The 18,109-nt window shown below is 42.2% G+C and overlaps 1 protein-coding gene across 10 annotated transcripts in view; it reads left to right on the top strand.

Moving 5' to 3' along the window:
* Positions 1-18,109, top strand: part of Med12l (mediator complex subunit 12L) — a 343,300-nt gene that overhangs the window by 16,489 nt on the left and 308,702 nt on the right. For all 10 annotated transcript variants that reach the window (XM_029569368.1, XM_029569360.1, XM_029569358.1 and 7 more), the window contains one exon: positions 13,115-13,219. In XM_029569368.1, coding sequence (XP_029425228.1) covers positions 13,115-13,219 — 105 coding nt within the window. The remainder of the gene's footprint in view (positions 1-13,114; positions 13,220-18,109) is intronic.

Genomic DNA, 18,109 nt, shown 5'->3' with positions numbered 1-18,109 from the left:
ATGAGTTGCTAGGGAAGTGAAATGCCCTTGCATGGAACATGCCCCTTGTACTCACTGTGCACGTTGCCTGTCGAGGACCAGCAGTGGCATGGGTGGGATTCAGAGTAGACTACCCTCTCTACAAGTTCATGTCCTGTTCACTGACTCATTTCAAAAAAATTCTAAAATAATAGGTGCATTTGTTTTAGTTAAGATTGAGGACCAATTTGTATATTAAATAGTGTGTAAAGTGCCCGTTACATTATAATGGCCAATATTTATTGAGTTGGTTGTTCTGAGTGCTTTGCACAGCACTTTACAGTTGGCTGTAAGCCAGTCTTTCTATCTTTGAGGTGGGTACTACTGACTTCTGTTTATAAATGAAGAAACTGAGGCACTGAGAAATAGCTCAATCTGTCCAGTGCCATTTTCGACATTAGGATAGAACTGGACTGCGGAGCCTGTTATACATTTTATAGAGAGGGGCTAAAAGTATCATATGAGTTCAGAAGAGACAGGCTGGATGCTAGGAGGTTTCCTTGAAGGGTACTATCAGGGAGGGGAATGCAAGCCCCACAGATCAGACTTTGCTAAGTTCAGGCAGCTTGGCTGTGGAGGACCATGGCGAGCGCACGTGACTCTCAGATTTATCTCACTAGTTCATGCCTAATAAATCCAGTGTGTGGTAGAGAGTAGGGCCCAAGAGCTTCAAGGGAGGGAGGTGGCTTCAGTAACCCAAGCAAGAAGTATAAAGAGGCTAAATAGTGTTGGAAAAGAAGTGGCAGTTGGTGACAATTGGCCAAAAGGAATGAAAGAGGGGTGTGGTCAATGCTCAGATTTCTTGGGGCACCATTGAGCTAGGATGCTGGGTCCTGTTCCTTGAGGACTTCAGAGTGACTAATTTTTGTGCTAGGTCTATAGTGCAATATCAAGCATTTAAATTAGCACTTCTTGCTGAGTTGAAATGAGTACTCAGACCTCCTGCCTGCACCCAAGAATTCTGGCTCCCTCTACTCAGGAAAGTCTTAGTATGGAAAGGGCCCTTGTGGCTTTGATGTGCCACTTGCTTGTCCCTGTCTTTAAATCTGTCCTTAACCTGTTCTTGGCCTCCTTGTGGGCTGCTTACAAAAGGCTGGGGAGTCAGCTGTTCAAGCTAGGTGTTTTGGGTTTTTTTAAGTCTGGGGGGGTGGGGAGGTTTGTTTCCTTGTCTCAAAATTACAGGGTTAGTCTCTCTGTTTGTGAACAGCTGACCTAAAACCAATGAACACAATCGCCAACAAAGAACAAAACGGAGAAATTGCTCTCTATCCTCTCACAACATGGCTTCCCTCGTGTGCGTGGGCATGGGGTGGAAATGTAATGGGGGTGTAATTAAGGACAGGGGAGAGGGAGAATGAAAGGAGCCATTCTGGGGCAAACGGAAGTCAGTTAACTGAAGAGCTAACTTCCCCAGACAGATGCCCTGCCTTGCCTTTGTTTTTCTGCCTTCAGATCACCTTGCACATTGCCATTTTAAATACCAAGTAAAAAATAATTTAGAGGAGGAATTTACATTAGCAGTCATCTGGGCCTGTTGCTGACCTTAGCAATGGAAGTCTAAAGAGAAATCCGTCTTTTTAGGCTGCCTTACATCTGATTTTCTGGGCAGGATGACTGTCAGATACTTAAGTGCCCTTTCCTGCCTTATGCATATGCAAATCTAAAAGTTCAAGTACATTTCTCTAGCAGTTTTCCTGGATTTTTCTGAGAGCCACATCCAGGTGTTCCATATCAGTTTGTGATGCGCATTTGAATGGGATTTGAATATGAATTAATGGGATACAATTATTTAGATGAGTGGAATAAATGCTAAGTATACTGCATTTAGATATAATTGGAATCAAAGGCTCTCCTACTTTAAAATGAGGGAGGAGGAGCTGTCTGCCTCACTAGGCCACTCTGGGTGGAGTGAGGGAGGTTGTCATGGGGAATTGGCACTCTCGAGTGTGTGTGTGTTTGGTACTCATCTGTGGTGGACATTTCCATCTAACCCTTTGGGTTCTCTAAGCACTCAGTCATGTGCATGGCTGGTCCTGTATTGCTGACCATTCAGAGACCGTAATGGTAATAATGGTGGTGATACTGTTTTGAAAACAGTCTGTACCAGCTGAGTTCTGACTGTGGCATCTTGAACTCTTTGCGATGGGAATGTGAAGTGGGTAGTGTTACCTCCATTTCCCAGAAGAGGCGTAGGGGACTGGGATTCCAGGTTAGGTCATTTGGGAACTGCTTGCTGCAGAGATCTTACTGTCTTGGAGTATACAAGGTACTGTTTGGACTCGATTCTGTCAGCAGCAGTGGGAGCCAGAGACCCAGCTCTATACTGTCAACTATAGTAGCCCAAGGAACTCTTTTTAGAAAGCTCTGCGCAGGATTCTTGACTTCACTACAGCAGAGAATTTCAGGATTCATCAGTATGAAGCAGAGTAGGAATTTATTAATAAAAGTTTTTAAACATATGTAAGCAGCGATGTTAGAAAGGTCCTGTCCTAGTCACTTTTCTATTGCTGTGACAGAAAATACTGACAAACCAATACAGGGAGAAAAGAGTTCATTGGCTTACACCTCACAGTCCGTCATCAATGGAGGCCAAGGTTGGAACTTAAAGCAGGAATCTGGAGGCAGCATCAGAAGCATAGACTTCGGAGGAATGTTTCTCCTCTGGTCTGTGCTCCACCTAGTTTCTTTTACAGCCTGGGACTACTGGCTCATGGGTGACACCACCCATAGTGGACTGGGCTCTCCCACGTCACTCAACAACCAGGGAAATGCCTCACAGACATGCCTACAGACCAGTCCAATAAAGACATTTACCCTACTGGTGTTCCCTCTTTCCAGACGTGTCAAACTGACAACTGAAGCTATCCAGCACCGCCCATGAGGAATGACAAATACTCACTCAGGTGTGGACCTGGCCTTGTCAAGCCAGAGTTGCACTTTTCTTTGCAGTACTAATTAATACAGTCTTGGCAGATCCTGAGGTTAAGTTGTTCAAAGGTTCTAGGGAACTTTTGTTTTCCCTCCGTTTCAGCAAATGGGACTGTCGGTTGTTCCTGGGGTGTGTTGGGTAGGATTACAGCTGGTGAAGTGAAACTGCAGGTCACAAAGGTCACACCAAGACACTTTTTTTTAAACTGTAAACGAAGGTTATAGTCTTGCTTAGAAGGTTTCCCCAAAGTTGCCATTTTATATCTAGAAAGCAGTGAGGCCATATTTGCTTAGGTATTAAGGATAGTTCTTCACTAATTTAACATTCTTACCTGAAATATTCCTATGTAAAAGGAATATAGTCTCAATGGAGACCTTCACAGCAAATTTTGTTAGTTGTGAACTTCGAGGTTCTCAGTCAGAGGCGGGGTAAGGAGGGTCCTTTCACTTCCCATGACCCTTCATTCTCCTGTCTTTCTAACCTGTCTCAATTCTGACATGGTTTCCTATATGAGTTACTCTTGTGCGTTTGTGACCAGAAGAGTTGACAGAAAAAGGGAGGAAAGGTTTATTTTAGCTCATGGTTTCAGTCTGTCGTAGAGCGGAGGAGAGATGGCTCTGTTGGGGGCTGCAGCAGAGCGAGGTGGTGGCTTGTTCGCATCTCAGTGGAAAGGAAGCAGAGAGTGCATGATCCAGGGCTGGGCATGACCTTCAGAGGCTCACCCCCCTTTCACTACCTCTTCCAGCTGAGCCCCCAACTCCTGAAGGCCTCAAGGCCTTCAAAATCGTGTCACAATCTGGGGAGCAAGCATTGAAAACACAAACCTTAGGTGGCCATGTCATTTCAAACCAAATTACTACCTAATGGCCCACTTTACCTCTTCCCACCTCTCAGCCTCAGTTTCTCACTTGTAAAATGGTTCCCACTGTGTCTAAATTTCTTGGCTGTGTAAGGCTGGCCATGAATGGGCTGCCTAAATGTCAGGGGGAGGTGTTATTGTTACCATGATTTAAAAAAAATGTTTTGCCTGAAGTAGGCATAGGTGTGAAGGCAGCCCCTGTTGGCTTGTGCCAACTCATCCTTTGGCTTTACTCCAGGTCCCAGAATTAGTGACTGACAGGCTATAGGTGTCATTAGGATGACAGGTTAACATCCATAGCAGTGCAGATGATGGTGGATGTAAAGCTGACTTTCAGGTGTGGCTTTCGTGAGAATGTGGCTCTGGTGCTAGAAGTGTTTGTGAGGCTACGGGAGGGTAAAGGTTGCTTTTTAGGGAATCCTGCCTCCAGGCAGCTCTAGCCCTCTTGAGACCAGTGTTAATACTTTCACCAGCAAGGAACTCTTTCCAACCTCTGTTGCCTTTTAAAATGACTTCTCAGATGGTTATTGAGTGACTTAATCAGGTGAGGAGTCCAAACACAAATCAGTCCCTGTTGCTGGCCAGGCGGCGGAGGTGTCTGCCTGTGGAGAGTTGAGCTGAACTGCTTTTCCCCCTCTGCTGTAGACTGCAGTGATGGCCCCCACACTGCTGCCTCATGGCTCGGTCCTGATTTTAGGGGCAGTACTGTGCTGGGGACATTAGAATATCCCCTGTCCTACTTAGATCCCTGGAGTTCCTGGAACGTAGCACTGTAGGCAGGACAGCTTAAAACATTGGGAATTTGTTTGCTCTCAGGTCTAGATGTCTGCAGCTGACGTATTGGCAAGGCCATGCTCCCTCAAAGCTTTGAGCAGGATCTTTCCCTGCCGTTATAACTTCTGGTAGTCTAGGTCTTCCTTGGTCTGTGGCCGCATAACTCCCAATCTCTGCCTTGTCTTCACGTTTCGGACTTTCCTGTTTGTACCTTCTCTTACCATGAAAACAGCCTGCTGGATTAGGACCCAAGTTGACTCAGTATGATCCCATTTGACTCACTTGTTTCTGCAAAGACACTAGTCCAAATACAGTCATTTGCACATGTGTGGGGGTGAGGACTTTGACATTTTGGGGGCCCAGTTCTGTACCCAACAGTGTGTCTACAAAGCCCTTCTTCACATCATCTGAGTGTCCTGTGCTCCTCTGGCACTGGGCATAGTTGGCTGAATCTTGAGTTGAAACATCGTTCCTCTTCTCTCCTCAAACACTAGGATTTACCCACCACATCCTCCCCTCTCCTTGTATCTTCATCACTCCCCTCACTGTCTTCTTACTGCTGTCGTTGAAAAACATACCAGAAGCTTATGTTTCAAAGCTTCTTCTGCCCTGTGACCCATTACCCTGTTTCACTTCTCTTTCTCCAGATTTTTCCAGATGCGGCATGTGGCTTTGCAGTCTGTCTCCTCCACGTCCCTCTTGCTCTCCTCATTCCAGCCTGACTTCGAGACCTTCACATTCGGGTCTTCTGATGGCCACATTCCCAGAAGCACTTGACACTCTTGCTCTCTCCCTTTGCCTAGCAGCGTCTTCCCTCAGCTGCTGAGTGAAAGCACACCAGGTTTCCTTCCCTTCCCGAGGTGGCCGTGCTGTCTCAGTGTCCTTCTCCTCCTGACTGTTAACTCGACTCTTAGATACTCCCGCAGTCTCTCCTTGGCCCCTGTCTCCTCTGTTTCCCCTGTGTATCTCACTCACATCAGGCTTGAGTTGGTACCTGTAAGCAGATACTAGCTGAGACCTCTTTAGCCTCTGGACCTTTGTTTCTAAGTGTCTTTGAGAAATATTTTATCCTGTTCATCTGATACCATGCACTTAGTGATGAAATGGAACTTTGATCCATTTCCCTTCCCTCAGGGACCTTCCAGCACTGCTGTGCCTTGTCTTAGGAGATACTACCATTCATAATCCTGTAGGGCATCCACGACAACTGTACCTTTTGTCATGCCCCCATTGTGAACATGTGTCTTGTTGAGTTTTCCTCTTAAGCATCCTTTCACCGCCCCCCTTCCCTACTGTTATATCTACTATCTTGGTCCAAGCTACTGTTATTTTATATTTCACTATTACAATATTCCTGTTACTTTGTCCCAATCCTTTTACCTCTAGCTTCTCGGTTTTTCGGACCCTGTTCTAATCAGTGTTCCTCACTGCAGACCTGTACAATTGGCTGCTATCCCCTTGCTGTTTTTATGATAACGTTTGTTGAATGCTCCACAGCACCTCGTGTACTCTACACTTACTTTCCTTGCATTAGGACCATCTTCTAACTGCATCCCTTGTCCTGTTCCTCCAGTGACAGCGCTTCTTCCTGACCTCTTGGCCACGGCACCTGCTTTTCATCGCTCTTCCTTCTTGCTACGAACTTCACCACTGATTGTTAGGAGTGTTATCACCTTATGAATTGTCCCTTTTTCATTATGACATGCCCCTTCTTATTGCTGGTAATTCTCCTTTTCCTGAAGTTTATTTTATATTATGTTAACCAGAGCCTTCTTAGATTCATTGTTTGGATGACACACACCTCGTTCTGTCCATTTTCTGCCTATTTTATCTGTCTTTAAAGTGTATCTTTATTTTAAATTCAGCATATAGTTGAGCTCGTCTTCCCTTCCCCTCTTTGAGACAGCTTGATAATCTCTGTGTTCTCCCTGGAGTCTTAGTCCATGTATTAGTTACTTTTATGTAGCTGTGATAAAACACTGTGACCGAAGCACCTTATAGAAGGAGACGTTTGAGAGGTAAAAGAGACATGGTGGCAAGGGCCAGGCGTGGCAGCAAAAACCCAAAGCTCACAGCTCCTGTGGCAAGCTGGGAGTAGAGTGAGGAGGCTGGAAGTGGGGCCAGGCTTTGACCTGTCAGAGTGACATGCTTCTTCCAGCAAAATTACAATTTCTAGAGATTCTGTGACCTTCCAGGCAGAGCCACCAACTGGAGACATTGTTCCAATATTTGAGCCGATGGGGGACATTTCATTCAAGCCACCACAGCCCATGACTTTCTACTCAGCATTTCACGTAATTACTGTTCTAATGGACTTGACTCTTCCTGCTGTTTTTTGTGCTTCCTTTCCTACTCTTTTTGGTTTATCAGGCTCTTAATTTTAGTTACTTTTTGATTGTGTGGTTGCTCTGAGAATTACATAGTACATTCCAAATTTTTCATAGTCCCCTTTTTGTTGACATGGTATCGCTTCATGAAAAAGGTCATACCTTGCCATTGTGAGGGTCCTTCTCTTAAATGTAACTCCTTCACAGCTAGAGCTCATCTCAAAGGCCACTTTTCCACTTGGCTGACTTCCCAGACCAGGTTAAAGCCTTCTTTGTTCTCTGGGCAGGAAGCACTTCTACTGGGGACGTATTATCACATTTGCCATTTGCCTACCACGGATTCTCTAGTTCTTAGTGCAGCACTGTATTCATAATTACTTGTTGACTGAATGAAGGACGCACCTGAATTACAGTTTGTAAAATTCAGAAGATTTCATAATACTACAGGGGTGGAAATGGCATGATGTAAGGTGTACAGGTTGAAATAACAATAAAGTGTCAATAAAGTATAGTAAATGGAAGTTAAAATACTAAAAAATAGACAATGGCTATGATAGTAGTAGAGATTATTTATAAGTACTTAGTAATGGACCAGCCACTGTGTGACATTTCATCCTATGTGACTTAAGCCACATCAATTATTTGTTTCCTTTTAAGGATTTTATCTTCATTTATGTGTGTGTGTGTCTGTGTGAGAGTATGCCATATGTGTATGCATGCCAGTCTGGAGGCCCAAAAAGGTGTCAGACCCCTTGGAGCTGGAGTTACAAGTGGTTGTGAGCCACCCAGCATGGGTGCTGGGATCCAAACCATGGCCCTCAGAGAGCAACAAATGCTCTTAAAAACCATTTCTCCAGCCGCTTGTTTCTTTTAAACAAAGCAGTGAGTCATAGTGAGATCTGTTACGTAGTCCAGATCTTAGATGTGAGTGTGAGCTCTGCATTTCAATTCAGATCTATTGAGATTCCAACACACACAGTAGCAGCCAGACTGGACTGATCTTGTTTGAGGCTTTGAATTCTCAGTCATAGGAAAATGTTTTTTATTTGGGGCCAGAGTTGTGTGGATTCATTACTTTGGATCAGTATAGAATGATGCTAGCTTCTTCTTCAGGTTATCTAGAGGGTGGAGATGGGGAAAGCCTTCTGAGATTTTTGCCCAAGACAGTGCAGAAAAGGAAACTGTTTCTGGAAGACATCACAGCCAGGAGGTAGGCTAGACAGAAGCAGGATAAGTGACAGGCCACCATCAGAGAGTGCTTAGAATACTTCAAAGGAAGGAGTATATGTGAGTTGTACAGGTGTTTGGATGGTTAATGATAAAGAATGGGAAGACCCCCAGGTCCTCAGGTTACTTAAGCCTGTGAACCATGTGTGATACCTAATGCCCTAAAATCTACCCAGGATGGGGATTATCACCCCATTCTGTGCCTTGGACATCATATCATACTATCAGGGATAGTAGCTTTTATTCAAACTTACGTCTGCAGACAACCTTGAGGTTTAAGAGAATGCTCTGTTGGAGAGGTAGATAGGCTAGGAAAAGTAATTGTAAAACTGCGTTTGTAATTCTTTTGGGTAAGATCTGAGTTAAAGTAGTCTTCCTGGCTAGCAATTAAGGGCATGGTTTTCTACTTATCTGTCATCATCATCCCTGGTGGACATTTCTTTCCAATCATTTGAATGGTGGCTGCTATTACAGGACTATGGGACTGAGACAGTCGGGAGTTTCTCTGCATGTTCTGTGTATTACACGGTGAGGGTGGAGGAGATTAAGAGTGGATGTATATATATGTACATGGGCTTGTGTGTCGTTTATTAATTTGCTTCTGCTACGGCAATCGGAATTTTTGCAAAATTGGGCTTTTTGGTTTTGTTTCCTGAGAGAGAAGTAGCTTAAGCAGATACTAAATTGTGTGTGTGTGTGTGTGTGTGTGTGTGTGTGTGTGTGTGTGTGTGAGAGAGAGAGGAGAGAGAGAGAGAGAGAGAGAGAGAGAGAGAGAGAGATATGATGTGTGGTGGTCAGAGGACAACTCTCAGGATTTGGTTCTCTCCTGTCACCATGGGGGGTCCTGGAGGTCAAATTCGAGTAGTTAAGTCTGCACCTAAGTGCCTCTGTCTGCTGAGCCATATTGCTGGCCCAGGTGAAATCTTTTACTGAAATTAAAAGATTGCTTTGAAAATGATCCAAAAAATAAGATCATTCTCTGAACTTAAAGGTAAATGCATGAGATTTATGGTTGCATTTGGAGCTTGCCCAAAAGTACCAAATGTCTGATTTTACTGTCTATATAGAATATGAAACGTAGAGAAAATGTAAACCCCGGCCTTCCATATTAACAGGGACTTTTCTAGGCTTTTGGATTTATTTTTGCTTCTTTCTTTCTCCATAAAATTCTTTGAGGCTTGCATTGTATTTTTTTAAAATTATTTTTATTTTATGTGTATGACTGTTTTGCCTGCACGTATGTAAATGCATGATTAACATATGATGCCCATGGAAGCAAGAAGAGGGTGTTGGATCCCCTGGAACTGGAGTTAAAGATGATCGTTAGCTGCTCTGTGGGTGCTGGGAACTAAACCCATGTCCTCTGGAAGAGCAGTAAGTACTCGTAACTGCTGAGCCACCTCTCCAGCCCCCTGTATTTTGTTTAGATATGTAGCCCAGTCTTGGATTCCTGATGCTCCTGCCTTTGCCTCCTGAGTGCTGGGGTTTCAGCCTGTGCTGCCATAGTTCCCATGCAAGGCATGGATTTTAGTGAAAACCGGTTGCAAAGGATGTGAGAATCCTCTTTTCTCCATATTCAGACTCGTTTTAGAATGAGTTTGTTATATACCTATATATGTTCCATATGTAAGTAACATGATGTGGTATAGTCTACCTACTAGCTGTGAGTCCCCCCTGTTGTGTTGGTAAGGAAAGTCATCGTAACACTTTTCATGCTTGTTATTCATTTATTTAGAAAAATCTTTGAAGAGGTTCAAGGCCCATAGGCAGGTAACTATGTGTGCCCCTTAGAGATTCTCACTTGGTGTTTTAGAGGCATCTGTTCCAAATTTTGGACTCTTTTCTAATTTTATCTAATTAGTCTTGGCAAAGCTTACAGAGCAGTCATAAAAGCTTGTTTAAATGCATGGAACAACATCACCTTTTATCTGAATCACTTAAAGCTGCCTAATGCATTGAGTGTCCATGCTCTAGCCTGCTTTCTCAAACTTAGATCTGCAGATACCCTCAAGTTGGAGAGGATGGTTTTCCTTTAAAGGGAGTCCATTGGTATATCATTGGAGTTGGGGAAACATGGTCAACAGTGGCAAATACCCTGGAATTTGAATCTTATTCTTTTGTTTTGTTTTTAGGAAAGGTCTCCCCCTATATAGTCCCGGCTGACCTAGAACTTGTTATGTAGACCAGGCTGGTCTCGACCTCACAAAGATCCTTCTGCCTCTGCCTCCTGAGTGCTGGGACTACAGGCTCCCACCACCATGCCTGACTCTTGAGTCTCATTCTTGACTCATTATTTGGATTTTTGCCACCAGTAGGTTTTTTTTTTTTTTTTTTTCAGGTATATTAGGGAGTAGAACATTGGTACAGGTTTTGGTTGTGATGCTCTTGTTTTACCTGCTTCTGTAGTTACCAGTTAACAGTCCAACATGGTGTGCTGTTAACTGAACCAGTATCAGTTTAGAGTAGACAATACCATGTGGAACCAGCTAACGTCGAAAGCCTCATATTTTCCTCCTGTTAAGCCAGGACCCAGTGTGAGTGAAGAATGTTCTGTCACCCAGTTACTATTTCTCCAGCACTATGGTGGCAATCTAGGATACATGCATACTTGGTTTTGCCTTTATACTCTTCTCTACCCTGCCTTTTAGACACCGAGACTTCAGAAAAGTTTGTTTTAAAATTTCAGATAACTAATTTGAAAATGGACAACCAGCTTGAGATGTCTTCTAATAAGCAATCGATCTTCTATAGAGATCACAATTTGAGTGACCTCTTCTGCTTGGAGGAGACTTGATAACCATTGAGTTCCATTTCTTGTAGTGGGGTCTTTTGAAAGCCTGCCAAAACAGTGGCCTGCCAAGTCATTAGTAAGAGCACACATAATGAAGTCAGGTGGTATGGCACGTCTCCAGCCCATGATTCTCAGCTAAGGTGACCTTTTTAAGACTGATCAGATGCTTAAATGTCATCAACTATTTTGTTGTAAGGTCCTCTGAGTAATCATACCCACATTTTAAGTTTTTTTTTTCATCTTATGTTTGTAGCAATTGTTTATTCTCGTTCTTTTGTGCTATGGTGACTATCACTCAGGTTCACTAAGACTTTATCTTGACTTTAAATATGGGTGAGGGGGGAGCTTCATTTTCTCAGACTTTTCTTTATATTCTGTATTTTCAAGCTTCAGATTTAGTTCATAACTCAGTGATAATCTTGGCAGGGGAAGGAGACCTTCTTTAAATATAAAAATACTGGGCTATTTTTTGATGTGTTTGTAGCCTTGGAAAAGTTTTCCTATATTTATCCAGGAGGTCATTTTAAGGCACGTAGGAGTTATAGCTATATATTTTTAGATCATCTTTTTTTGCGTGGTCACTTTTCAGAATTTGTAAGTTAAGAGTTATCAGGGGCTGGAGAGACAGCTCAGCAGTTAAGAACACTGTTCTTGCAGAAGGCCTGGGTTTGAATGCGAGCATCCACATGGCAGCTAACAACTGTCGGTAACTCCAGTTCCAGGGGATCCAACAGCCTCTTCTCTCTTCTGCAGGAATTGCACAACATGGGTGTACTTACCTAATGCAGGCAATACATGTATACACATAAAATAAAAATGATAAATAAAATATTAAAAAAAAAACAGTTATTGCCAGGCATGGTGGCTCATGCCTTTAATCCCAGCACTCAGGAGGCAGAGGCAGGCAGATCTCTGTGAGTTAGAGGCCAGCCTGGTCTCCATTAGCGAATCCAGGCCAGCACAACATGGGTGTACTTACCTAATGCAGGCAATACATGTATACACATAAAATAAAAATGATAAATAAAATATTAAAAAAAAAACAGTTATTGCCAGGCATGGTGGCTCATGCCTTTAATCCCAGCACTCAGGAGGCAGAGGCAGGCAGATCTCTGTGAGTTAGAGGCCAGCCTGGTCTCCATTAGCGAATCCAGGCCAGCAGTGGCTACAGGGAGACCTTGTCTCAAAAAGACAAAAAAAAAAAAAAAAAAAAAAAAATGGGGGCTGGAGGGATGGCTTAGGGGTTAAAAATACTGGTTGTTTTGGATCTTTGTGAGTTCAAGGCCAGCCTGGTCTACATAGTGAGTTCAGGTCAGCTGGAAAAAAAAAAAAAAAAAAAAAAAAAAAAACCAAAACAACAACAACAACAAAAAAAAGAGTTATCAAATTCACCGAACAGTTAAAAAAACAGGACATTTAACATTTGTTACTTTTATCCTTACTGTTACCAAATAGCTAACAAGAAGTATCTTAAGGGAGGAAGGATTGACTTATGATATGAAGTGACCTAGCCCATCATGGAAGGGAAAGCAGGGCCTCAGTATATGCTGGCGGCTTACACTGTGTCCACAGTCAGGAAGCAGAAAGAAGTGATACTGGTGCTCACCCTCTTCTTCCTTTGCAGCCCAGACCCTCAGGCCATGGGATAGTGCTACCTGGATTCAGACTGAGTCCTTCTCAGCTAAACCTTTCTAGGAGCACTTTCATAGACACATACAGAGGTATGCTTCCATAGTGAGTTTAAATCCTGATGAGTTGACAATCAAGATTTACCATATACTCTATATAATATATAACCAGTCAAGATAAGCTATCTTCCCTACACCTAGAATCAGTGTTACATGGACCACGTTTGCTTGATCTTTCTACACGTGGTTTTGAAACAGCTTTCTGCTTTCTTGATCATTGTCTTTTCACAGGCTCTCCCTCCTCTTCCTCCTCCTCCTTTTTGAGACAGGGTCTTCCTGTAGCCGCACCTGGCCTGGAACTCACATGTAGACCAGGCTGGCCTCGAACTCACAAAGATCCCCCTGCCTCTGCTTCCCAAGTGCTGGGACTAAAGGTGTGTACCACCATGCCCTGCTTCAAAGGCTCTGTCTTACAGAGAGCAGCAAACTCTCAGGCTGCAGTATCTGGATTAAGTTTCAGCATTTTAATTCCTTGCTTAATAAACATCTTCTCTTGAATAGGATGAACTTACTGCTGTGAATGTAAAGCAAGGCTTCAACAATCAGCCAGCCTTCAGTGGAGATGAACATGGCTCAGCCAGAAATATTGTAATCAACCCATCAAAGGTAATGCTCATTGTTTCCTGTAACTCCTGAAAAGGTGCTTTGTGATGCCATGGGTAGTTGTGTATGTAAATAAAGTGCTGCTGTTGAAGCCACACCCCATGTTCAAAATTCCCTCCTGTATGCCCTCCTGTATGCCCTCCTGCCACAGGATCCGGCCAGAGACCACACAGCAGTTTTCCATGTCACTTCACTCTTAGTGCAGCGCCGCTTTCTGCCTTCGATTTTTTTGAAAGGCTTTCAAGGCTGCCATTATGGAAGGACTGTTTTACATTCTAGTCTTAAATTCTACATGAATTTTGTTCTCGTGATGGTTCAGGTTTACTGTTTTTGTTAAGACTACATTGTGTTAACATCAGGAGGATTGCAATGCCATATTGCCCTATTTCTGACATACACACACACACACACACACACACACACACACACACACACACACACACACAGAGCTTGAGTATTTAGTTATGGTGATGTTTGCTGTCTTCCTACATTGTAAAAGTAGTGGTCTTTACTTCTTGGTTACCTCTAGATGGTGTTTTTTTTTTGTTTTGTTTTGTTTTTTTAATTGAATCCAGGGCTCCCAGTTCCTGTCCTACCCAAGCTCCTATATAGTGATACTTTGAGACTATATGAATAATCTATTCTTCAATAAAATTTTACCCAAAGATATAATAATGATTGATTCATTCCTTCCCTCCTGCTCGCCCTCTCTCTTTCCTGAGACAGGGTCTCATTATGTAACCTGGTTGGTCTGAACCTGCTGTGTAGACCAGGCTGGCCTTGAACTTGTAGCAGTCTTCCTGCCTCTGTCTCCTGCGTGCTGGGATTACAGGCACGTGTCACCATCCTGGCTCTTTCTTGCTGAATGGTTTATTCTGCTGGTCGGTGACAGATGTTTTTCTAATTATCTTTCCTGGCCTCATTCTTTTGTGAAGAAGAGCTTCCTTTGCATTTCATTATTATTATATTTTAGTATCACTTTGTATCATTCAGGTTCCTTAAAATGTGCTAAGATTTATTATCTTCATTTTCCTTTTGGATGCCTGAATTGTCCCATGATTGGCTTCTAGGGGCCCCTTTAACCTGGCCCTTGGCTAAACTTCCCTGTCACTGTCTGAGCACTTACTGTTGGCACAACAGCATATTCCAGGATCACCTTGTTCTTTCTCTGCCTGTCCTGAATGCTGGGCATGCTCAGCCCTGCTGGGGGCTCATTAGTTCTACGCCCTTTCAGTGGACAGAGGTGGCAAACACATAGATATTTTTGTTATCTAACTTACCAATTTTATCTATGTTCCTATTGTTACCATTACTAAACTTATATGATAGGATATTTTCTTTTCTTTTCCTGTTTGATCTTTGTTCCTCCCTCTTCCTAAAGTGAGAATCCTGGCCCTCGTAATACTAACGTATTTATTTGCTTTTACTACAACACGCAAAAAGTTTCAGAATAAATGATATCCATATCATCCCAACAGCAGAATTTCTGTGTAACATTTATAACTTTTCTACAATACTTTTTGTCCTTAAACCAACTTCCAATAAAAATTTATAGACTGTAAGTTGGGTGTGGTGGTGCATGCCTTTAACCCCAGCACTTGGGAGGCAGAGGCAGGTGGACTGTGAGATTGGGGCCAGTCTGGTCTACATAGTGAGCTCCAGCACAGCTGGGGCTAGGGAGACCCTGTCTCAAATATATATACATATATATATGTATGTATATTTCCCCAGTGCTGGGACTAAAGGCGTGTACCACCATGCCTAGTTTCAAAGGCAGTCTCTTACAGAGAACAGCAAACTCTCAGACTGCAGTGTCTGGATTAAGTTTCAGCATTTTTAGTTCGCTGCTTAATGAACATCTTCTCTTGACCAGGATGAACACAAATACCTATATTTGTGTTGAAAAGTTCATTGAATTAAATGTCTTTTGCAGTGTGGTTGTTTATCAGTTAAATATATATAGGATTATTTTTTCTCATTTTCTTTTAGAGATTGGTTTTTAAATTCTTTTTGAGTTATTAGTGTTTGATATTAAAATACATTCACTGTCATAAGATTAAAAACAGCATACATACACATAAAAAGAAATAAAAATACAAGTTAATTTCTCTACTTCCTTTCCCTCTTCCTAACCCTCACCCTAACCTTACTACACATTAAAGGTTCATATACTATTCTGGTTCTCTTTTTATGTGTGAACACGAACATACAAACTCATAAATAATCGACCATTCGACTGTTTGCTATTGAAAAGTTTGTGAAAGAAAACAGAAGCTTTTTTTTTTCCCTCGTAATTCCATTGACCAGACACAGTGATGTTTTTAGGTGGGTTTTTTTTTCAATCTTTATATACTTTGTGCTACAACTATAATTGTGTATTTGTGATTATGCAGGTATGTATATGTAACTGGTAACTCAGTGTATGCTTTGCCATTAGACATTTTTTTGGGGGGGTTCTTTTTGAGACAAGGTCTCCCTGTAACCCCAGCTGTCCTGGGACTCACTATGTAGACCAGGCTGGCCTTGAACTCACAGAGATCCACCTGCCTCTGCCTCCCAAGTGCTGGGATTAAAGGTGTGCACCACAACGCCCAGCTGCCATTAGCCATTTTTAAGTGTGTAGATCTTGGGACACTGCTATGTAACTATCTACTGTCGGTCTCCAGAATGTTTTCATTGTTCTTAACCCAAATACAGTTTAAAAGTAAATATTTTGCAGGCCCTTTTGGCTAACTTATTTATTTATTTTTATTTTTTTGGTCCTTTTGAGACAGGATCTCCCTGCAGCGCTAGCTGGCCTGGAACTCACTATGTAAGCCAGGCTGTCCTCAATCTTACAGAGCTTGCCTCTGCCTCCCAAATACTGGGATTAAAGGCATGCGCCACAACTCCTGGTATGGGCTGATGTAATAATAAGTCATGGGTAGATAATATTCCATCACTCACTTGCCGTAATTGACTGAAACCTTCAGATGAAGCAGTTAGTATATCCCTGATTTCCTATGGTTATTTAACTTGTAGTCAGATCTGAACATAGAGCTTTTGAGTAGTCTTCTGATTGGGCAACACGAAAACATGCCACAGACTCGGCAGCATAAACATGATCTACAAGCTGAAAGTCCATCATCAGAGTCTGGTTTCTCTGGAGGCATCTCCTAGGCTACCTTCTTACTCACTCCTCATCTCCTGAGGTGTCTCCTAGGCTCCCCGGCTCCCCCTCTGACTGTATTCTCATCTCTGTCTTTTTCTTATGAAACCATTACCTTGGGTAGGGCCTCATCCCTATTGCCTCATTTAACCTTAAGTATCTTCTTTAAAACCCTTATCTTCACAAGAGAGACCATTCCTCAACTAGTGGAAGGAGAGAACCAACTCCTGAGAGTTGTCCCCTTCCTCCATACATGATTTATGGCACATGTGTGTCTGGATTTGCACACACATCTCATAGTCTTTTCCTCTTTCTCACATACATATAATAATAAATAATGTTAAAAGTTAATAAATAATATTGGTAAGATTGAAAAGATAAATAAAAAGCCTGCTGTTTAATATAGTCACATTTTGGGATAGGGTGTCAGTGTATGAATTTCAGGGATCTACTGTTTAGTTCATATCATAAGAAGTACTTTGTATCTTATGAACTGCTCATTTGGTTTTGGTTCTTAGTGCCATGTTTTATGTTAATTTAAACATCCAAATTAATGAAAATAAACACCCATCACAACTGTCAACCACTTTTCTGTGAGATTTATTCAGGAACCTAAGCCTTTCGAAGTAATTTGTTGTATGAATGGTGGTATAACACCAGAACTTTTTCCATATTATTATGAAAAGCACTATTTTCTGAAGAGTTCAGGACAGATTAAAAAACAGATGTTGAACTTAACCTTCTTATACCTTGTTTGAAAGAATATAAATTGGTATTAAACTTCTTGAAGGGTGGTATGGCACTGTAACATAAAGTTGCAGAATCATGCATTCTATAGAAATTTATCCCAAAGCCATATTGCATGTGCTGAAGTAACAAATGTGAAAGGCTGTTTGATTTAAAGAGTTTATAATAGCAACATTTAGGAACAGATGCTCCAAATGCCCATTAATAGTCTCTTGATTAAATAAAAGATGGCCTATCCATACACTACATTATTATGTAGCTATAAAAATGAATGAATCCTGTATATAGGCATGAAATACTCATATTGAGGTGTGTATTGAGCTGTGTAGCTGTGTATACCAGAAAGGGAAACAGCAAGTATGTGTTTGCTCCCCTTTGTTCACTTAAAAAACAGTGGAAGTGCACGCAACCAAGTAATCAGAGTGTTTACTTGGAGGGTAGAAGTTAAAATTTGAGAATGATGGGGCTGGAGAGATGGCTCATCAGTTAAGAGCACTGACTCCTTTTGCAGAGGACCTGGGTTCAGTTTCCAGCACGCACATGGCAGCTAACAACCATCTGTGACTCAGTTCCAGAGAATCTGACACCCTCTTCTGACCTCTGCAGGCTTTTCACACACAGGTGCACTTACATACATGCAGGCAGTACACTCATACACATAAAATAAAAATAATAAAAGATTTTTAAAAGATTTAGGAATGAGATCTAGAGAGATGATGGTTCAGCAGTTAAGAGTACTGGCTGCTCTTATAGAGGACCTGGGTTTGAGTTCCAGTACCCAGTACACGGCAGCTAACAACCTTCGTAGCTCCAGTTCCGGGAGGAATCTGACTCCCTCTTCTGACCTCTGCGGGAATTACACAACACTGCTGCACTTACATACATGTAGGCAACACACTCATACACGCAAAAATAAAATAAATATTAAAAAAGATTCAAAAATGAAGATCTTTGAATATATTTTATGATTTTTGAGTAATATACATATATTGTTGTTA

Source organism: Nannospalax galili, unplaced genomic scaffold (assembly GCF_000622305.1).
Source record: "Nannospalax galili isolate Female #2095 unplaced genomic scaffold, S.galili_v1.0 scaffold351, whole genome shotgun sequence".
Classification (NCBI taxonomy): Eukaryota; Metazoa; Chordata; class Mammalia; order Rodentia; family Spalacidae; genus Nannospalax; species Nannospalax galili.
Note: the sequence above shows the minus strand (reverse complement) of the source record. Positions and strands in the feature narration are given on the sequence as shown.